The 23528-nt window shown below is 42.8% G+C and overlaps 1 protein-coding gene across 2 annotated transcripts in view; it reads right to left on the bottom strand.

Moving 5' to 3' along the window:
* Positions 1 to 22060, bottom strand: part of cdk6 (cyclin dependent kinase 6) — a 188197-nt gene extending 166137 nt beyond the window's left edge. Inside the window, exons 1-4 of one of the 2 annotated variants that reach the window (NM_001146617.1) lie at positions 21933 to 22060; positions 20812 to 21148; positions 12711 to 12846; positions 2801 to 2968 (exon numbers count right to left, since the gene is read on the bottom strand). In NM_001146617.1, coding sequence (NP_001140089.1) covers positions 2801 to 2968; positions 12711 to 12846; positions 20812 to 21035 — 528 coding nt within the window. In that variant the 5' untranslated portion in view covers positions 21036 to 21148; positions 21933 to 22060. Of the gene's footprint in view, positions 1 to 2800; positions 2969 to 12710; positions 12847 to 20811; positions 21273 to 21932 lie in introns of those variants that run through there. The other variant, XM_045693645.2, reaches the window with a different exon arrangement.
* Positions 22061 to 23528: the final 1468 nt, after the last annotated feature.

Here is a 23528-nt window from a genome sequence, read left to right on the forward strand (position 1 = left end):
GTGGTTGAGAGTTTTTCAGTGATAAGTACAATTAATATTAGCAGAAGAGACGCTCAGCGCGGTTCGGTTCAGCGGTTCTGTTCAGCGGTGGGAAGGGCGCACCACACTCGGCACACACAGCCTAGCCTACATCAGCTGGTGAGCTGCGGGGAAGCAAGCGTCGAGTGTGGGCAGACAGGCAGACAAGCTTCGCTCCGCCTCCTATTACACATCACGCAGGCTACTTTCTTGCTTCTCCGTAGCTAACCAGTCACCGCCAGCCTTCTAGTTAGCTACCCTTTGCCTGGTCAAGCTGCTTTACGAAATGAAAAACGATAGCAGCATTCAGTTTAATAGTAAAACAACAGCCTAGCTATGTTTTTCTCTCCCTAGAGTTTAGAAAAGTCTTTAAATTTGTAGTCTTGCTCAACCCTCACACTTTCCCCACTGCATTTCATAGCCAGGTTCTGCAGCCAAAGTACTAGCCAAGTCTCCCTCTTTTCCTGGGAGAAACGGCTTGATTTGGCGCTACATTTTAGAATAAGGCTGTACGTAACAAAATGTGGAAAAAGTGAAGGGGTCTGAATACTTTCCGAACGCACTGTATGTTTGAGCACATGGACGTCAGTGATTTGTTTACTATAGGTTAATGAGGCAATACAAATGTGATATGATTAAAATGTGACTAAAATTAAAGGGCATTTAGTTGACTAAAATGGCCCAGTGTTTTCATAATTTTGACAATAACTAGACTAAATAATTATTCAAATGACAAAAATGTGACTAAGACTTAATGATATTTTAGTCAAAATGACTAAGACTAGACAAAATCTAAAAAAAGAGTGCCAAAATGAACACTGGATCAAGCCGGTTAAGCCCATGCCTATGCATGGCTCAACGAAGGCAAAGTTTGACGCATTGGTCCAATGTTAAAATGCTCACCACAGAGGTCAGGGCCATCTGAAAGCTGTATATTCTGGGTGTTTTAACAGTTTATAAGAGGTTTATAACAGGTGTATAACAGTAAGGTTCTCACCACAGAGGTCAGGGCCATCTGAAAGCTGTATATTCTGGGTGTTTTAACAGTTTATAAGAGGTTTATAACAGGTGTATAACAGTAAGGTTCTCACCACAGAGGTCAGGGTCATCTGAAAGCTGTATATTCTGGGTGTTTTAACAGTTTATAAGAGGTTTATAACAGGTGTATAACAGTAAGGTTCTCACCACAGAGGTCAGGGCCATCTGAAAGCTGTATATTCTGGGTGTTTTAACAGTTTATAAGAGGTTTATAACAGGTGTATAACAGTAAGGTTCTCACCACAGAGGTCAGGGTCATCTGAAAGCTGTATATTCTGGGTGTTTTAACAGTTTATAAGAGGTTTATAACAGGTGTATAACAGTAAGGTTCTCACCACAGAGGTCAGGGTCATCTGAAAGCTGTATATTCTGGGTGTTTTAACAGTTTATAAGAGGTTTATAACAGGTGTATAACAGTAAGGTTCTCACCACAGAGGTCAGGGCCATCTGAAAGCTGTATATTCTGGGTGTTTTAACAGTTTATAAGAGGTTTATAACAGGTGTATAACAGTAAGGTTCTCACCACAGAGGTCAGGGTCATCTGAAAGCTGTATATTCTGGGTGTTTTAACAGTTTATAAGAGGTTTATAACAGGTGTATAACAGTAAGGTTCTCACCACAGAGGTCAGGGTCATCTGAAAGCTGTATATTCTGGGTGTTTTAACAGTTTATAAGAGGTTTATAACAGGTGTATAACAGTAAGGTTCTCACCACAGAGGTCAGGGTCATCTGAAAGCTGTATATTCTGGGTGTTTTAACAGTTTATAAGAGGTTTATAACAGGTGTATAACAGTAAGGTTCTCACCACAGAGGTCAGGGCCATCTGAAAGCTGTATATTCTGGGTGTTTTAACAGTTTATAAGAGGTTTATAACAGGTGTATAACAGTAAGGTTCTCACCACAGAGGTCAGGGCCATCTGAAAGCTGTATATTCTGGGTGTTTTAACAGTTTATAAGAGGTTTATAACAGGTGTATAACAGTAAGGTTCTCACCACAGAGGTCAGGGTCATCTGAAAGCTGTATATTCTGGGTGTTTTAACAGTTTATAAGAGGTTTATAACAGGTGTATAACAGTAAGGTTCTCACCACAGAGGTCAGGGCCATCTGAAAGCTGTATATTCTGGGTGTTTTAACAGTTTATAAGAGGTTTATAACAGGTGTATAACAGTAAGGTTCGCACCACAGAGGTCAGGGTCATCTGAAAGCTGTATATTCTGGGTGTTTTAACAGTTTATAAGAGGTTTATAACAGGTGTATAACAGTAAGGTTCTCACCACAGAGGTCAGGGTCATCTGAAAGCTGTATATTCTGGGTGTTTTAACAGTTTATAAGAGGTTTATAACAGGTGTATAACAGTAAGGTTCTCACCACAGAGGTCAGGGTCATCTGAAAGCTGTATATTCTGGGTGTTTTAACAGTTTATAAGAGGTTTATAACAGGTGTATAAAAGTAAGGTTCTCACCACAGAGGTCAGGGCCATCTGAAAGCTGTATATTCTGGGTGTTTTAACAGTTTATAAGAGGTTTATAACAGGTGTATAAAAGTAAGGTTCTCACCACAGAGGTCAGGGCCATCTGAAAGCTGTATATTCTGGGTGTTTTAACAGTTTATAAGAGGTTTATAACAGGTGTATAACAGTAAGGTTCTCACCACAGAGGTCAGGGTCATCTGAAAGCTGTATATTCTTGGTGTTTTAACAGTTTATAAGAGGTTATAACAGGTGTATAACAGTAAGGTTCTCACCACGGAGGTCAGGGCCATCTGAAAGCTGTATATTCTGGCAAGACCGAAGTCGGCCAGTTTTATCTGTCCTCCGCTGGTGACCAGGATGTTCTGGGGTTTCAGGTCCCGGTGAACCACACGGTGTGAGTGCAGGAAGTCCAACCCCTGCAGCAGCTGGTACATCATATCCTGTAAGGACAAACGGACATTCAGACACAGTCTTAACAGGTACAACATGACACATGGACACTGAGAAAATACACCTGATATCCCTGGCAGAGGGTTCAATGGTTCAGCATCATTGGTTTCTCTTCTAAATCAACCATCAACAGACCTCAGAACACTGAAAAGTCCCACAGAGAGAAGTTAAATCACTGAGGCCTTGTAGGCAGTGTAGCAGCCTGTCGACTAGGAAAAAAGAGAGCGTGTCCCTTTAAAGCCTTTGTGTGGCAGATGCTGATAACTGACACGACTGTGGAGAGAGAGCAGAGCAGGAAAGACATGTTGCTGTGGGGAGTAGTTCTTATCTGTGTTCCAAATGGCACCCTATTCCCTATAAGCCCTGGTCAAAAGTAGTGCACTACAAAGGGAATAGGGTGTCATTTGGGATGCAACCTTGATCTGTTGGTGGTGGGCCTCTCTCTCTGCCTCCTTCCCTGCCCACCCTGCAGCTGTCTGGGCCGAGCTGAGGAGGATTGATCATTGTAGATCCACTAGTTCAAGCTGTAGCCAAGGACGGCCCCACAGGCCCCACAGCGGCCCTAATACCCACAAGCACTCAGTCCGGGGAGAGAGAAAGAAAGGAGAAAGAGAGAGAGAGAGAGAGAGAGAGAGAGAGAGAGAGAGAGAGAGAGAGAGAAAGAGTCTGAGAGGAGGGATAAACGGCCATTTCCTCATTCTGGTGGAAACTCTCAGCCCAGCCACAACAACATAAGGACTGAGGGTGATAGTGGCAGTGGGGGCTGTTTGAGTGATAGAGACAGAGAGATTGGGGCAGATTAAAAGAGAAAGAGAGGGAAAGAGAAATGGAGAGGGAGAGAAAGAGGGGCGCTTTCACAGTTGCGACATGAATCGGCCTGCTGCTGGGGTTGCAGCAGGCGGCGGTGCGGCGTACCCCCCCGAAACCCGTCGCCAAGACCTCACAAGTGACATGGACCTGGGCCCGCGCGGGGCTCCATTCACTGACCCTAGCAGCTGGTGAGTGATTAAAAGAGCTGAAACAATGAGCTGCATACTCAAGAAGAAAACATTAGCAAACGGCGCGGGGTGACCAGGGTCGAGGGGAGGGGACTAGAGCCTCTCACAATGCACGGAATAGGGACAGGACCCTGGATGTGTGTCTGTGTGTTAGAGAAGATACAGGGCAGAGGGAATATGTGTGTGTGGCAGGCCAGAGAGTGTAAACAGGCCTTCCTTTTTGAATATCCATCCACCCGTGACCTAGCAGGTCAACAGACAGGGGCAGAGGCAGTTATTTAGGGAGCTGACACAATGGCACCGCCCCCATGAGTTCCTCTCTGTTTGCTTTAAATGGCCATTTGCGACATGTTTCCTTTCAACAGCATTTCCTACAAAACCCCAATTATCTCAGAAGTGTGACTCGAGGACAAACATACAAACAACAACCATGCCCCCTCTATGCTCCATCTCCTCTCTCCTGTTTCAGTTCATTCATATAACAGTCATACATGATGCAAGTGAAGATTCATGACGCAGAGTTCATCCATTTTAGTTGCAAATAGCAGTGAATAGCTTGTAGGGCTGGGGATAATGTCAAACTATCAGACTGACATTAATATCTAATCTCCCATCTGCAGATAGTATGCAAAAAAAACCTGACTTGATGCAAACCAATGTCACAGGAGGTGACACAGAGCAACAGGTTACCCAACAACCTAACCGTCTATGACAGCAGTTCAGCCAGAGAAAGCTGGCTAGGAAGCACAAGGCAAGCGACCAAAGCCCCCCCAAAAAGAAGTGTACCCAAGAAAAAAAGACCTGAAAAAAGTAACCCACATAAAAAAACAGTCAAAACATTGCTTCTCTGAGTGCAGACCCTTTTCTCATGCTAATAAGCAAGAGGCGGCCATATTGTTTATTGTAGCTGGGCACAATACAGGACATCTGCCAGTTAGCGTTAGTGTAATTCCCTCCCTATGCTTCATTAACCAGCCTTTTACAGGCCTGGAGACGGGGGACAGATGAGGGTTCTGGGGTGGGGGGGGGGGGGGGGGGGGGGGGGGGGGGGGGGCAGCGTCAGACCAGTCGTACTCCCCAAGGCAGGGGGAGAGAGACCGGCCGCTTGATGTCCTTCCAGCTCATTTGATTCCCGGGGTCTCTTTCATCAATTACCATGCGGTGGGTCTGACTGGAGGCCTGAAAGGGGTCAGGAGGAGTGGATGGACAGGCTGGGCGAGGGTGAGATGGGCAGTGGGGGTTGGAGGGGTGGGCCTGTGTGGGCTGGAGGGGTGGTCTGCAATCTGGTGTCCTCTGGTCTGGAGGGGTGTAAATTAAGTAGTTGGGGGGCCGGGGTTTGCAGTGTCCACTGTCATGGAAATAAAAGGGACGGTGCCGCTGTCATCATGCACTTGATCGTTATCCATTGTCCCTCATCCCTCCAGATGCTGTTTGGATGTTGAGAATGAATGGGGGAGATCTCACTCCCACCCAACAAGTGGTTTTCCATGCTTGCTTTGGAGTCTATGTGGTTCGGCTGAGTATGCCTCGATGGTAAAGCTTGCTTCAACAATACATATCCAGTCGACTTGATCTTACATGTTTGGCTATTCCACAAAACAGCTGCATTTTGAAAAGCTACACTGATGTAGAGTATATGAAAACACCACCCATAGGGTTCACGTTAGCTCATAGACCATACAGCTGACCATTTGCTGTGAACAGAGAATAGTCACAAGGTTAACACTAAGGTCTATTAAATATCATCAGGTCAGCTCTGACACCTATTACAGCTGAGGAGTCATCGCAACATTAAGCCCTGTCACAGGAAGCGGAACACAGCACCTATCTGATTGACAACATTAGAGAAAGAGGAGACAGGAATCCCATTGGGAAATACTTTTTTCAGGTATTTTTTTCTTGGGTACTCTCCCCAAAGCCAACACCTCCTTTGGCCACCTTTCCTTACAGTTCTCCGCTGCCAATGACTGGAACGAATTGCAAAAATCGCTTAAGCTGGAGGCTCATACTTCCCTCACTAACTTTAAACATCAGCTATCTGAGCAGCTAACCGATCACTGCAGCTGTACATAGCCCATCTGTAAATAGCCCACCCAATCTACTTACCTCATCCCCATATTGTTTTTATTTACTTTTCTGCTCTTTTGCACACCAGTATTTCTACTTGCACATCACCACCTGCTCATCTATCACTCCAGTGTTAATTTGCTAAACTGTAATTACTTCGCTACTATGGCCTATGTATTGTCTTACCTCCTCACGCCATTTGCACACACTGTATATAGACTTTCTTTTTTTTCTATTGTGTTATTGACTGTACGCTTGTTTATTCCATGTGTAACTCTGTGTTGTTGTTTGTGTCGCACTGCTTTGCTTTATCTTGGCCAGGTCGCAGTTGTAAATGAGAACTTGTTCTCAACTAGCTTACCTGGTTAAATAAAGGTGAAATTAAAACAAAATTAAGAAGAGGAACACCACCCAGCAGACTTTCGACCAATCTCGTTCATGTTGTCATGCTGCGTCACGCGGTTGCTAAGCTAATCTTCATGCAATTCTCAAAGTCAGGGTATGAATCAAGAAACCTGCTTATTTTCCTTAAAAGTATGTAATGTCACTATTCCAAAACTATATGATATGATAGAGAACAAAATAATTCTCTCATATCTCGGAAAAGATTTGTAATATTGCACCCAATTGACTCCCATTCACTCCTTGAAGGAGAGCTCTACTTGTCACAGAATTGCACCATGCAGCTCATTGACGACGCATGGGCTATGTACACAACGTTTCCCATTTCCTCAAAAGTCCTCAATCAGACAGCCCCAAATGTGTTCGCATTCGGTGAAGGGTTGAGGAGGTACTCAGATCCAGACTACGGTTAAGAAACACAAGCTGCTTTACGAAATGAAAAACAATAGCAGCATTCAGTTTAATAGTAAAACAATAGTCTAGCTATCTTTTTCTCTCCCTAGAGTATAGAAAAGTCTTTAAATGTGTAGTCTTGCTCAACCCTCACACTTTCCCCACTGCATTTCATAGCCAGGTTCTGTAGCCAAAGTACTAGCCAAGTCTCCCTCTTTTCCTCAGAGAAACAGCTTGATTCTAGCAATTATCATTCATGTATTGGCGGACTGCATTTTACACATTGGTGACTCAGACATGGATTCAAGCACAGGGGACTTGGAACTTGATTCTGACTCGAAGTTTAGTGACTCAACAGCATCAATGGGCAAAACAGTCATTATTAGCTCCAGTTCAAAGTCATTATCCCCCATTCTACTAACATCAGAAGCCTCCTCCCTAAGTTTGTTTTATTCACTCCTTTAGAACACTCTGCCAACCCTGATGTCCTAGCCGAGTCTGAATCCTGGCTTAGGAAGACCACCAAAAATCCTGAAATTTCTATCCCCAACTACAACATTTTCCAACAAGATAGAACTGCCAAAGGGGGCGGAATTGCAATCTACTGCAGAGATAGCCTGCAGAGTTCTGTCATAATATCCAGGTCTGTGCCCAAACAATTCGAGCTTCGACTTTTAAAAATCCACCTTTTCAGAAACAAGTCTCTCACCGTTGCTGCTTGTTATAGACCCTCCTCAGCCCCCAGCTGTGCCCTGGACACCATATGTGAATTGATTGCCCCCCATCTATCTTCAGAGTTCGTACTGTTAGGTGACCTAAACTGGGATATGCTTAACACCCCGGCTGTCCTATAATCTAAGCTAGATGCCCTCAATCTCACACAAATGATCAAGGAACCTACTAGGTACAACCCTAAATCTGACCAACTTGCCCTCTAAATACACCTCTGCTGTCTTCAACCAGGATCTCAGCGATCACTGCCTCATTGCCTGCGTCCGTAATGGGTCTGCGGTCAAACGACCACCCCTCATCACTGTCAAACGCTCCCTAAAACACTTCAGCGAGCAGGCCTTTCTAATCGACTGGAAGGATATTGACCTCATCCCGTCAGTAGAGAATGCCTGGTTGCTCTTTAAAAGTGCTTTCCTCACCATCTTAAATAAGCATGCCCCATTCAAAAAAAAATTAACTAACAGATATAGCCCTTGGTTCATCCCAGACTTGACTGCCCTTGACCAGCACAAAAACATCCTGTGGCATTCGGCATTAGCATTGAATAGCCCCTGCAATATGAAACTTTTCATGGAAGTCAGGAACCAATATACACAGTCAATTAGGAAAGCTAAGGCTAGCTTTTTCAAACAGAAATTTGCATCCTGTAGCACTAATTCCAAAAAGTCCATGAAGAATAAGAGCACCTCCTCCCAGCTGCCCACTGCACTGAGGCTATGAAACACTGTCACCACTGATAAATCTACGATAATCGATCATTTCAATAAGCATTTTCTATGGCTGGCCATGCTTCCACCTGGCTACCCCTACCCTCACCAACAGCTCTGCTACCCCTGCAGCAACTTGCCCAAGCCCCCCCCCCCCTTTCCCCCCCGCTTCTCCTTCACCCAAATCCAGACAGCTGATCTGGATGCAAAATCTGGATCCCTACAAATCAGCTAGGCTAGACAATCTGGACCCTCTCTTTCTAAAATTACTGGAACGAATTGCAAAAATCACTGAAGCTGGAGACTCATATCTCACTCTCTAACTTTAAGCAGCAGCTGTCAGAGCTGCTTACCGATCATTGTACCTGTACACAGCCAATCTGTAAATATCACACCCAACTACCTCATCCCCATATTGTTATTTATCTTCTTGCTCTTTTGCATCCCAGTATCTCTACTTGCACATCATCATCTGCACATCTATCACTCCAGTGTTAATGCTAAATTGTAATTATTACGCCTCTATGGCCTATTTATTGTCTTACCTCCCTACTCTTCTACATTTGCACACACTGTACATAATATTTTTCTATTGTGTTATTGATTGTATGTTTGTTTATGTGTAACTCTGTGTTGTTGTTTGTGTCTCACTGCTTTGCTTTATCTTGGCCAGGTCGCAGTTGTAAGTGAGAACTTGTTCTCAACTGGCCTAACTTGTTAATAAATAAAGGTGAAATAAAAAATGTAAAAAATACTTCTGGAAATCAGCATGGCTGCGGCATCTTTGGAACGTTAATGACAATGGCAATGACATGACCGAGTGACGGAGGTGCAACCCATACTACTTTGCCAATACTTTGCAGCACCATCTGGTGATTGTGCTTCTCTCTCTCTCTCTCTCTCTCTCTCTCTCCTCTCTCTCTCTCTCTCTCTGCGCTTGTGTGTTTCTGTTTTGTGTGTAATGTGCAATATCTATGTAGGCCGAGTTAGGAATTTGTTCTATATTATTGTTAATTGTTCTATATCATTGTTATATATGTTTGTTATATTCTTCTGTTGGGAAGAGAATAGGATGTTATGCAGGAAAATCTGTTAGGATAAGGATATGTGTGTTTGTTCACATGGAAGTCAGTGATTTATGTTTACTATAGATTAATGAGGCAGTACAAATGTGATGCAATAGTTTGTGTCGGGGGCTAGGGTCAGTCTGTTATATCTAGAGTACTTCTCCTGTCTTATCCGGTGTGAATTTAAGTATGCTCTCTCTAATTCTCTCTCTCTTTTTCTTTCTTTCTTTCTATCCATCTTTCTTTCTTTCTCTCTCAGAGGACCTGAGCCCTAGGACCATGCCTCAGGACTACCTGGCCTGATGACTCCTTGCTGTCCCCAGTCCACCTGGGTGTGCTGCTGCTCCAGTTTCAACTGTACTGGAACCCTGACCTGTTCACCGGACGTGCTACCTGTCCCAGACCTGCTATTTTCAACTCTCTGGAGACAGCAGGAGCGGTAGAGATACTCTGAATGATCGGCTATGAAAATCCAACTGACATTTACTCCTGAGGTGCTGACCTGTTGCACCCTCTACAACCACTGTGATTATTATTATTTGACCCTGCTGGTCATCTATGAACATTTGAACATCTTGGCCATGTTCTGTTAAAATCTCCACCCGGCACAGCCAGAAGAGGACTGGCCACCCCTCATAGCCTGGTTCCTCTCTAGGTTTCGTCCTAGGTTCTAGCCTTTCTAGGGAGTTTTTCCTAGCCACTGTGCTTCTACACCTGCATTGGTTGCTGTTTGGGGTTTTAGGCTGGGTTTCTGTACAGCACTTTGTGACATCAGCTGATGTAAGAAGGGCTTTAGAAATACATTTGATTTATTGATTTATTGATTGATTGATTGATTGATTGATTGATTGATTGATTGATGTGACTGTCACAGTTGTCGTAGTGATGAGACCAAAACGCAGCAGGTATGTGTATGCTCATCTTGACGTTTTAATAAATTCAAAATGAACACCAAAATAACAAAAGAACGAACAATCAACAAAACAGTCTGGCAAGGCACAAGGCTAAACACAGAACAATCTCCCACAAATGACAAACACACCCTAATATATGGGACTCTCAATCAAAGGCAAATAGACAACACCTGCCTTCAACTGAGAGTCCCAACCCCAATTAACCAAACATAGAAACAGACACACTAGACTAAACATAGAATACATGAAAATCAAACAGTGCCCAAAAACCCCGGAATACTTAAATCAAATGCCCCTTCAACAAACACACCACCCCGAACCACATAAAACGAATACCCTCTGCCACGTCCTGACCAAACTACAATGACAATTAACCCTTATACTGGCCAGGACGTGACAGTGACTAAAATGTGACTAAAATGAAAGGGAATTTAGTTGACTAAAATGGCCCAGTGTTTTCATCATTTTGACAATAACTAGACTAAATCATATTCAAATAACAAAAATGTGACTAAGACTTAATGATATTTCAGTCAAAATGGCTAAGACTACATTTTTTTAAAAGAGAGCCAAAAATTACACTGGACACATGTGCTGCCCTTCAACAAGCCTGAACGCTTTCTGATATTTGGGAGTTCCATCCTCTCTGTTCCTGTCTGGGCCAGGGCAGAAATATTCCCTGGATACTCTGCAAAAAACAAGGTCCACATACGGTGCCTTCGGAAAGTATTCAGACCCCATGACTTTTTCCACATTTTGTCACGCTACAACCTTATTCTAAAATTGATTTAAAAAATATTTTCCTCATCAATCTACATACAATACCCCATAATGACAAAGCAAAAACAGGTTTATAGAAATGTTTGCAAATTTATAAAAAGTTAAAAATTGTTGAGACCCTTTGCTATGAGACTGTAAATTGAGCTCGGGTGCATCCTGTTTCCATTGATCATCCTTCAGATGTTTCTACAACTTTATTGGAGTCCACCTGTGCTAAATTCAATTGATTTTGACATGATTTGGAAAGGCACACAACTGTCTATATAAAGGTCCCACCGTTGACAATGCATGTCAGAACAAAAACCAAGCAATGAGGTTGAAGGAATTGTAGTGCTCCGAGACAGGACTGTGTTGAGGCACAGATCTGGGGAAGGGTGGCAAAAAAATTCTGCGACATTGAAGGTCCCCAAGAACACATTGGCCTCCATCATTCTTAAATGGAAGAAGTTTGGAACCACCAAGACTCTTCCTAGCGCTGGCCGCCCGGCCAAATTGAGCAATCGGGGGAGAAAGGCCTTGGACAGGGAGGTGACCAAGAACCTGATGGTCACTCTGACAGAGCTCCAGAGTTCCTCTGTGGAGATGGGAGATCCTTCCAGAAAGACAACCATCTCTGCAGCACTCCACCAATCAGGCCTTTATGGTAGAGTGGCCAGACGGAGGCTACTCCTCAGTAAAAGGCACATGACAGCATGCTTGGAGTTTGCCAAAAGGCATCGAAAGGACTCTCAGACCATGAGAAACAAGATTCTCTGGTCTGTTGAAACCAAGATTGAACTCTTTGGCCTGAATGCCAAGTGTCACGTCTGGAGGAAACCTGGCACTATCCCTACGGTGAAGCATGGTTGTGGCAGCATCATGCTGTGGGGATGTTTTTCAGCGGCAGGGACTGGTAGACTAGTCTGGATTGAGGGAAAGATGAACGGAGCAAAGTACAGAGAGATCCTTGATGAAAACCTGCTCCGGAGCGCTCAGGACCTCAGACTGGGGTGAAGGTTCATCTTCAAACAGGACAATGACCCTAAGCACACAACCAAGACGATGCAGGAGTGGCTTCGGGACAAGTCTCTGAACGCCCTTGAGTGGCCCAGCCAGAGCCCGGACTTGAACCAGATTGAACATCTCTGGAGAGACCTGAAAATAGCTTTGCACCGACACTCTCCATCCAACCTGACAGAGCTTGAGAGGATCTGCAAAGAGTAATGGGAGAAACTCCCCAAATACAGGTGTGCCAAGCTTGTAGCGTCATACCCAAGAAGACTCAAGGCTGTAATCACTGCCAAAGGGGATTCAACAAAGTACTGAGTAAAGGGTCTGAATACTTGTAAATGTGATATTTTCAGTGTTTTTTTATTATACATTTGCAAAAAACTGTTTTTGCTTTGTCATTATGGGGTATTGCGTGTAGATTGATGAGGGGGGGAAAAACATTTTAATCCATTTTAGAATAAGGCTGTAACGTAACAAAATGTGGAAAAAGTCAAGGGGTCTGAATACTTTCCGAATACACTCTATTCATAGACCTAATGAGTACAATTTACAATTCAACTGAGAAGTTTCCCCTAGACACTAAAATCTGTGTTTGTGTTTCACCCTCCAATGGGGAAGGGTATTAAGTGAGGGTAATCTGATCCAAGATCTGTATCAATCCCAGCAGTAACGTCAGACTCACCTTGATTGTTTCAGGTGGCACCCCAGGATCAGGGGCTTTCTCTAGGTATGTGGTCAGGTCCTGGTCAACATGCTCAAAGACCAGGGTCAGCTTGGTCTCGCGGTCGGTCCGAGACACAGTACACACATCGAACAGTCTGCAGAGAGAGAGGCAGAGGAGGAGAGTGAATACTGCTGCTTAGCATTGTTACGTGAGTCTGATATTATGATAACACTTATATAAAAGTCTAATCTATAAAATGCTTATAAAGGGTTTATAAAAGGTTTGTTTGTAGTTCATTAACCCGAGTGGCGCTGCGGTCTAAGGCACTGCATCACAGAGCTAGAGGCGTTACGACAGACCCTGGTTCGATCCAGGGCTGTATCACAACCGGCCGTGATCGGGAGTCCCATAGGGCGGCGCACAATTGGCCCAGCGTCGTCCGGATTAGGGTTTGGCCAGTGTAGGCCGTCATTTTAAATAAGAATTTGTTCTTAACTAACTTGCCTAGTTAAATAAAGGTGTAAAAAAATAAAATAATAATAAATAAATCAGCAAATCGGTGTCCAAAAATACCGATTACCGATTGTTATGAAAACTTGAAATCGGCCCTAATTAATCGGCCATTCCGATTAATCGGTCGACCTCTAGCTAGGGCCATTCCCCCCAGAAATGTCCGGGAACTTGCAGGTGCCTTGGTGGAAGAGTGGGGTAACATCTCACAGCAAGAACGGGGAAATCTGGTGAAGTCCATGAGGAGGAGATGTACTGCAGTACTTAATGCAGCTGGTGGCCACACCAGATACTGACTGTTACTTTTGATTTTGACCTCCCCTTTGTTCAGGGACACATTATTCCATTTCTGTTAGTCACATGTCTGTGGAACTTGTTCAGTTTATGTCTCAGTTGTTGAATCTTGTTATGTTCATACAAATATTAAGTTTGCTGAAAATAAACACAGTTGACAGTGAGAGGACATTTCTTTTTTTGCTGAGTTTACATTGTTATTCCTCTAAAGTTAAAGACTGATGATTTATTGCACTTATAACCTCTATTGACTTATTTTTTATTTAATTTAACCTTTATTTAACTAGGCAAGTCAGCTAAGAACACATTCTTATTTTCAATGACTGCCTAGGAACGGTGGGTTAACTGCCTTGTTCAGGGGAAGAACAACTGATTTTTACCTTGTCAGCTCGGGGATTCAATCTTGCAACCTTGCGGTTAACTAGTCCAACGCCCTAACCACCTGATTTACATTGCACTCCACAAGGAGCCTGCCTGTTAAGCGAATGCAGTAAGAAGCCAAGGTAAGTTGCTAGCTAGCATTAAACTTATCTTATAAAAAACAATCAATCAATCATAATCACTAGTTAACTACACATGGTTGATGATATTACTAGTTTATCTAGCCTGTCCTGCGTTGCATATAATCGATGTGGTGCGCATTTGCGAAAAAGGACTGTCATTGCTCCAACGTGTACCTAACCATAAACATCAATGTCTTTCTTAAAATCAATACACAAGTATTTTTAAACCTGCATATTTAGCTAAAAGAAATCCAGGTTAGCGGGCAATATTAACCAGGTGAAATTGTGTCACTTCTCTTGCGTTCATTGCACGCAGAGTCAGGGTATATGCAACAGTTTGGGCCGCCTGGCTCGTTGCAAACTATTTTGCCAGAATTTTAAGTAATTATGACATAACATTGAAGGTTGTGCAATGTAACAGCAATATTTAGACTTAGGGATGCCACCAGTTAGATAAAATACGGAACGGTTCCGTATTTCATTGAGATGATAGTTTCCGGATTCGACCATATTAATGACCTAAGGCTTGTATTTCTGTGTGTTTATTATATTATAATTAAGTCTATGATTTGATAGAGCAGTCTGACTGAGCGGTGGTATGCACCAGCAGGCTCGTAAGCATTCATTCAAACAGCACTTTTGTGCGTTTTGCCAGCAGCTCTTCGCAATGCTTCAAGCATTGCGCTGTTTATGACTTCAAGCCTATCAACTCCCAAGATTAGGCTGGTGTAACCGATGTGAAATGGCTAGCTAGTTAGCGGGGTGCGTGCTAATAGCGTTTCAAACGTCACTCGCTCTGAGACTTGGAGTAGTTGTTCCCCTTGCTCTGCATGGGTAACGCTGCTTCGAGGGTGGCTGTTGTCGATGTGTTCCTGGTTCGAGCCCAGGTAGGAGCGAGGAGAGGGACGGAAGCTATACTGTTACACTGGCAATACTAAAGTGCCTATAAGAACATCCAATAGTCAAAGGTATATGAAATACAAATCGGATAGAGAGAAATAGTCCTATAATTCCTATAATAATGACAGTCTAAAACTTCTTACCTGGGAATATTGAAGACTCATGTTAAAAGGAACCACCAGCTTTCATATGTTCTCATGTTCTGAGCAAGGCACTTAAACGATAGCTTTCTTACTTGGCACATATTGCACTTTTACTTTCTTCTCCAACACTTTGTTTTTGCATTATTTAAACCAAATTGAACATGTTTCATTATTTATTTGAGGCTAAATTGATTTTATTGATGTATTATATTAAGTTAAAATAAGTGTTCATTCAGTATTGTTGTAATTGTCATTATTACAAAAAAAAAGAAAAAAGAAATTGGCCGATTAATCGGTATCGGCTTTTTTTGGGGTCCTCCAATAATCGGTATCGGTATTGAAAAATCATAATCGGTCGACCTCTAGCCCTAGCCCTCACCCTCCAATCCAACAGGTCCCAGACGTGCTCAATGGGATTGAAATCTGGCCATGGCAGAACACTGACATTCCTGTCTTGCAGGAAATCACGCACAGAATGAGCAGTTTGGCTGGTGGCATTGTCGTGCTGGAGGGTCATGTCAGGATGAGTCTGCAGGAAGGTTCCTACATGAGGGAGGAGGATGTCTTCCCTGTAACGCACAGCATTGAGATTGCCTGCAATGACAACAAGGTCAGTCCGATGATGCTGTGACACACCGTTCCAGACCATGACGGAACCTCCACCTCCAAATCGATCCCGCTCCAGAGTACAAGCCTCGGTGTAACGCTCATTCCTTCGACGATAAACACGAATCTGACCATCACCCCTGGTGAGACAAAACTGCGACTCGTCAGTGAAGAGCACTTTTTGCCAGTCTTGTCTGGTCCAGTGACGGTGGGTTTGTGCCCATAGGCGACGTTGTTGAGGCCTATAAGCCCTCAGTCCAGCCTCTCTCAGCCTATTGTGGACAGTCTGAGCACTGATTGAGGGGTTGTACGTTCCTGGTGTAACTCGGGCAGTTGTTGTTGCCATCCTGTACCTGTCCCACAGGTGTGATGTTCGGATGTACCGATCCTGTGCAGGTGTTGTTACACGTGGTCTGCCACTGCGAGGACGATCAGCTGTCCTTCCTGTCTCCATGTAGCGCTGTCTTAGGCGTCTCACAGTACGGACATTGCAATTTATTGCCCTGGCCACATCTGCAGTCCTCATGCCTCCTTGCTGCATGCCTAAGGCACGTTCACGCAGATGAGCAGGGACCTGGGCATATTTCTTTTGATGTTTTTCAGAGTCAGTAGAAAGGCCTCTTTAATGTCCTAAGTTTTCATAACTGTGACCTTAATTGCCTACCGTCTGTAAGCTGTTAGTGTCTTAACGGCCGTTCCACAGATGCATGTTCATTAATTGTTTATGGTTCACTGAACAAGCATGGGAAACAGTGTTTAAACCCTTTACAGTGAAGATCTGTGAAGTTATTTGGATTTTTATGAATTATCTTTGAAAGACAGGGTCCTGAAAAAGGGACATTTCTTTTTTTGCTGAGTTTATTCTCACCATCTATGACAAACCATATTTTTCCAGTGCAAACTGCCTTCTGAAATATGGAGAAAGCACACTTGTTAGGATCTCTAGTATCATTCCAAACCTGAGAGAGATCTAATCTATTTAAATCATTAAGATTCAGTTAGGGAAGAAATTCCTTTATAGTGTCAGGTAACTGTCCAGGCTAGTTTAACTAACAGTTTGAAAGAATGCGAGCAATGCTTTCACCTACTGGGGCTTTGTTGGCTAAACGAAAGGAACCAATCTGAAATGACTCCTTACTCCTGAATGATCAACATTTTGGCAACATGATCTCCTAGCCATTATTCCAGTGAAATTACACTGCTTTAGAGTATGTGTGGAATGGTGCAGTACAGTAACCAAAACAAGATCACTTGAGAGTTGAACACCTTGTCAAAGAAATTGAATTGGAATTCTCGTTCTTAAAAACATGCAACTGCAACCTACCAGGGTTTGAATCCAGGTCTCCTACATGCCACAAGACCCCTTAGCCCGCTGAGCTAAAGCCTTAACCAATATATTTGGGAGCAAATGCAACTCTTCAGGTCTAAGAAAAGGTGACTCATCAAGCGAACGTAGTTATGACCTATCTCCTTCAGGCATGTTTTGATTTCTGACCACAAAACTAAACCTATCCTTCAGCCTCTATCCTGACAATGCCAATGATAATGTTGTAGCTACATTATATGACTTTTACGAGGGAAACCCTTGGCAACTCCTGAGCATCCAACACAATACATCAACTTGTGGTTGTATTTTTACAGGGAAACAAAACGAGCCCAAACATCCAGATTATTCTGGCAGTTGTGTCAGGGGCAAGCTTTGGTGAAAAGCCTAGAGAAGACGGCCAGTGTCTTCCTCAAAGAGCCGAGGACCACAACAAACATTCCTCCAGGAGCACCACGGCAACGCGTGATGCGCCATGGCAACTGAAGCAGGAACTGCCCATGACTAACCACCAGACGTTGTTGGAGCAGCATCTCTCACCACGGCAACCAACTAGTGTGTGAAAGGAACATGGATGGAATCTATCCACTCACTGACATTGCTCTATCATTATTTCAATGGCACTATGGGGCCAAGACGGTCTGAATGCCACATTGCGTTCATGCAGTAATTCTTATATTTAATTTTAAATATTTAATATTTACACTGAAATCCATATTTCAATTTCTTCTAATATTTTGAAAGTCAACAGCACTGCAGTAATAACAGTAAAATTGCAGTTCATGTCTGTGTAATCTCTGTGAATTGTTTTGAAGTAAAGCATGGGAAAGCCGCCCCACCAACTCTTAAGGAAGGTAGTCCTTTTCTTTCTATGCACCGCGCCACGCCCCCCTTGTACTGTTATCAAAGGTTTGTAAGGAGGGATTCTTTCAAAGTATTATAACCATACGCCCATGATGTCACAGAACGAGCGAGCCTCCTGGTTGGAAACGCAAGGTTAAACGCTCCTCAGAACCGTTATTGTTCTGCTACAATGCAGCCTCTCGCCAGACACTGAACATATGGGATGACTAATGGGCGTCATTCTAAAACATCCAGGGGTTGGCAGGCCTGTAGTTACACAGTAGGTCCAGAATGCATCCTGCTCAGTGTCAGCTCGCTCCCATGCTGTTTAGCTTTACAGATATAGACCAGACCAGACCCCCTTTGGTGTGGATTCAAACTTGGGCTTATGTATACATTCTTAGAGAAAAAGTGCTATCTAGGCCCTAAAAGGGTTCTTCAGCTGTTCCCATAGGACAACCCTTTGAAGAGCCCTTTTGGTTCCAGGTATTACCCTTTTGGGTTACATGTAAAACCCTTTCCACAGAGGGTTCTACGTGGAACCCAAATGGGTTCTACCTCAAACGAAAAAGGGTTCTTCCTGGAACCAAAATGGATTCTCCTATGGGGACAGCCAAAGAACCCTTTTGGAACTCTTTTTTTCTAAAGGGGTAGGGAACCACAACTTTACAGAATAGACAGATTAGATGCATACCATAAAGTATAGGGAGTCAGGGCACATTTTGTGTCGTCATTTCATGAAACTCAATCTGGGGAACCTTCGATACGTGGAATCTCAATTGAGAATCTATTCATTTATTCAGTTTAAGAGAATAATGATGCACTTTGAGGCTGTGGTGGGACCAGCAGGGCATAGAATAACATTTGTATTATTAAAACGTTTCCATTAAGCTTTTAATCCAAAAGCACTCAAAAGCTAAATGGCAAGGTTAGACCTTGAGCAGGGCCGGTAAATGACGTGGTTTCCCTGACGGACCGAACTGACCTCCAAACTGACCCATGGGAGTCTACAGCTGCAAGCATAACAACCTTTTTATGTTGTCTTGTGGCCTGGATGACTAAAAACAACACAGTTTATATCCCCAACTCTTGTAGGATACTGGAATGGGGCAAAATCACTTCTTTCTTCATTTTCATTCCTAACAGCAGTTCATTTACTTTTCTGGGAAATTTCACTCAAACCAGCAATGGGAATGACTTTACCCATGACTAATCTAGTGAACAGACATCACCCAAGAATGTCTGTCACAGGTACTGCACACAAATAAATCTATCAAGTTGTATTACCACAGTTTGATCCATAATACCCATAAATCCAAGCGGGCAAAAAGGAAATGGTTCCAATAATTTTTCCATCATTCATTTTTCCCATAGGGGATTTTAGAAACACCTAAAATAAGGTCTGTGTTTCGTGTAGGCTTACCCTGGTGTGACATTTCGATAACTGTGTAAATCTCTCTAGGACAAGGTGACTTTTATCAATATTTTCGCCTGGATTTACCCCTCAAAAATGAAATGCTAATTACCTTACATAATGATCTGGGCGAGACTGCCGAATCGAGGCGAACGTAAGAATCTCTGGATTAACTATCTAATGGAATGTACATTTAGTAATAAATAAATTATCAAATTTTTCTCAATTGACAATTCTGTGAACTGTCTTGTGCAAGTTTTAAATTGACACAATACCTGTTAGCAAAGGTTTCAGCTGGAGATGACGTGCAGGAGCTTGCAGGGATTTGTAGTCTTGCATGATGTCTACTTTGATTCTAATTAGCATTTTCGAATCTGTGCGTAAATCGAGCTGAATATATTGATAAAAGTCACCTTGTCCAAGAGATATTTACATGGTTATCAAAACATCACACCAGGGTAAGCCTACATGAAACACAGCCCTTGTTTTAAGTGTTTCTAAAATTCCCTATAGGAAAATGAATGGTGGAAAAACAATTGGAACCATTTCCCTGTTTGACCGCTAAGTATTATGACACCTCCACTGTGAGGCCCTATAGAAACACCAGTATCAAAAGGTGTTTATAGTTACAAAAGTACAACTTTTCCAAATGTCAATAAGACAATAGGCTAAGACGGCAGGGTAGCCTAGTGGTTAGAGAGTTTGATTAGTAACCAAAAGGTTGCAAGTTCAAATACCTGAGCTGACAAGGTAAAAATCTGTCGTTCTGCCACTGAACAACCCACTGTTCCTAGGCCGTCATTGAAAATAAGAATTTGTTCTTAACTGACTTGCCTAATTAAAAATAACTCCATAAGCCTCTGCAATACATCCCAAGGAGGCAGATACTGTATATCTGACATTATATAGATGTATATCTGACATATGCAAATTAGATACACTGAGTGTACAAAACAATATGACATAGACTGACCAGGTGAATCCAGTTGAAAGCTATGATCCCTTATTGATGTCACTTCAATCCACTTCAATCAGTCCAGATGAAGGTGAGGCGACAGGTTAAAGAAAGATTGTTAAGCCTTGAGACATGGATTGTGTGTGTGCCATTCAGCGGGTGAATGTGCAAGACAAAATACTTAAGTGCCTTTGAACGTGGTATGGTAGTACAGTAGGTGCCAGGTGCACCAGTTTGTGTCAAGAACTGCAACGCTGCAGGTTTTTCACGCTCAGCAGTTCCCCATGTGTATCAAGAATGGACCACCACCCAAAGGACATCCAGCCAACTTGACACAACTGTGGGAAGCATTGGAGTCAACATGGGCCAGCATCTCTGTGGAACGCTTTCAGCACCTTGTAGAGTCCATGGCCCAACAAATTTTGGCTATTTTGAAGGCAAAAGGGTGGGGGCTGCAACTCAATATTAGGCAGGTGTTCTTAATGTTTTGTACACTCAGTATATATATAGACATTATGCAGCCATTTAAAGAGAGAAATACCTGGAGTTATAAGAGCATGAAGAGATAATGGAACTCCTGGTAGAGGAGAGGCCCTTGTTAGATGCACCAGTTCCATCTCTGCTTACCTGACCACGTTGGGGTGTTCAAATGCCTCCAGTTGCCTCAGTACCGCCACCTCACGGATGGTCGAGAGGGGCATCCCTTCCTCCTCCGTCTGTACCCGAACTCTTTTTAGGGCTACAAAGCGTCCCGCGTTGTTCAAATCTCGTGCCTTGTACACCTTTCCGTAAGCACCTTCGCCAATCTCGGCGACGGGCTCGTATCTGTGTGCTACACTTTCATTGTCCATTTTTGCTGATTTTTTTTCTTGTTGAGAATATTGCGGGGAATCCGACGAATGTGAAGAGCCAGGGTTTTTACAAAGCCATCCTCACATAACAGAGTTGTTGGCACGTGCAATGCCTAAATCAGAGGAAGACAGAGGTTGCAGAGGTAAACATCTTATATGTCTGCCTGTTTTTGGTCAAACGGAGGTCCAGGTAGGCTACAACACTGTGTCATCATTCCGACTATGAACACTAGAACCCCCAATGCGTTCGACTTGATCCACTCCCACTTCATTACGCGCATGAACCTCATGTCCTTCTAGCAACCTCACACATCTGGCATCTCTAAAACAAGGACATTAACATTTAATCACTTTTTCAGAAGTTCTCTAAGTGCATAAATCAGTCCATAATACAACAATAACGTAATACTTATGTTCATGCGTATAATGCGGAATTTGTAGACGAATGAGTTAGAAAAAAAGCAAAATAACTTGAAAGAACAGAATATAAAATATAAAGCAAAATTACTATATAATATGCACAAAAACATCCAGGCTACGATATCGTTTTCCAAATGTGACCAGTCTAATAATGATGGTTTATTATAGGCGACAAGCTGTTGCGAGCACGTGGTTGTTTACCGACTTGTATTGTCTAAACTTCCTATAGTCCATTTAAACACATATCTCTCCCTTTCCATGGCATTAATAGTTATGGTGTAATAATGCAATTTTATCGCAGTTTTTTGCACGGCAGATTTTTTATTTTAATTGAATGTGTTATTTTTATTTTTTTAATAGTCTACATTAATGAAAAAGGGAATGCACCAATTTAATTTGTAAAAGAACACAATAAGGACATGCATGCAAAATACATGTTTCTAACCCAAAAAGTAAAATATGAACATTTCAGCCTACCTTATTTCATGTTATCAGTGAAAGTCGCAACATTGGTCGTGTCCATGAAATGATAAAACATTCCTCCTTTGGATAAATGTTCAAACTAACACACAGCACATCACATATCCCACACAGGTAGTCTGATGATGCACGTTTCTCTAACCCCCATCCCTCAGCAGTAAGCTACCACCTCTTCAACTGCAGCTCAAGCAAAGCAGTAACTATAATACCGGGGTTTGGGGGGGGGGGGGCGTTACAGAAAAACACAGTTCCTACTGCAACTTTTTTGGGGAGGTCATAGGACAAAAGCTTGATATATTCTCTAAGCCATGCTCTTCTCATTTTTAACGCTCTTTTTTCCCATTTTTGTCTGTGAGCTCCGTCTCTTCTTCGCTTTCCCACGCTGGCTGAATGTGCCTTGACCCCCTTCAGAGAAGTTTGACACAGAGCAGGAACATTTCCGCATTCCTCCCGACTACAAAGGCTAACCGCCTCCTTTTGCCCTCCTTGGTTCTTTATCATTCATAGTTCTCTCTCGGTTTTGTCTCAGTGTCAAAACCAGCAGCACCACAGGGGGGGAAAGCTGCGCAGCAAGAAAAGTGTATTTGATGGACCAGTCGATCTATCCGGCCATTGAAAACTATTCGTTGACAATACACCAGCGGGGAAGCAGGGTGACAAGCTCGCCTCTGGCCCATAAGGTCAGGTTCAAGGACCAGTGGCTTGGGTTGTGTCGGGGTGATTCTCCCAAAGCGCTCCTTCGAGGGTGCTCGGTTTCACTGCTTCATCCAAACGTGAGATGCCAACTGCACACGTGAGAGATAGTCCATAGCTTTAAATGGTATGGATTTTGGAAATAATAATGAAATATGTAAATGATCAAATTAAAATGGATAATCCATTAATCCAATACATATTATTATCATTCATGGCGCAGAAATATAAATATTATTAACATATTTGTATTAATGTCTGCATATTTCAAAGTGGGATGGTAAGTGATTTCTCAGAAACTATTTTGAGATGACTGTTAGATCTATCAGTTGTGACAATAAGATTTATAATTATAAATATTTTACATTCAACATTTAACACTTTCTTTTTGTTTTATGCATGACATTGATATTCTGTTTATTACCTGTTCTTTAGAATGAATCCAAAGGCTTTGTAGTCAGTGACAATAGCTTTACTGTGTATTTCAGTAGCTAATATGACCCCAACAACTTTGCTCAACTTGCTCAAGCACCCCCCAAAAAGCCTTGAGCCAGGAAATGATCTCAAGTGAATCACAAATTAGCCTATATAGATGTGGCCTAAAAAAATCCTTTCACAATGGATATGGTTGAGACTGGAGCATAGCATGACAAGACTCGATGTCAGATTATCCTCATGAAAGAACCATCACTGGCATTTTATAATGCCTTATTATCCTAATGTTATTTAAAGACATGGATCAGATACAGTTCCAATGAACATTTCCTCAGAAAGATCTCTTGTGTGCTGCTATCATTTTCATATAGTGTGTGCAAGAATGTAAGAATTTAGATTGTAATTTGATTTCAACTGAAAAAGTAAATCTGTGGTGGGGGCGGCTGTGTGTGGGTGGGTGGGGGG

This window comes from Salmo salar, chromosome 14 (assembly GCF_965601325.2).
Source record: "Salmo salar chromosome 14, fSalSal1, whole genome shotgun sequence".
Taxonomy (NCBI): domain Eukaryota; kingdom Metazoa; phylum Chordata; class Actinopteri; order Salmoniformes; family Salmonidae; genus Salmo; species Salmo salar.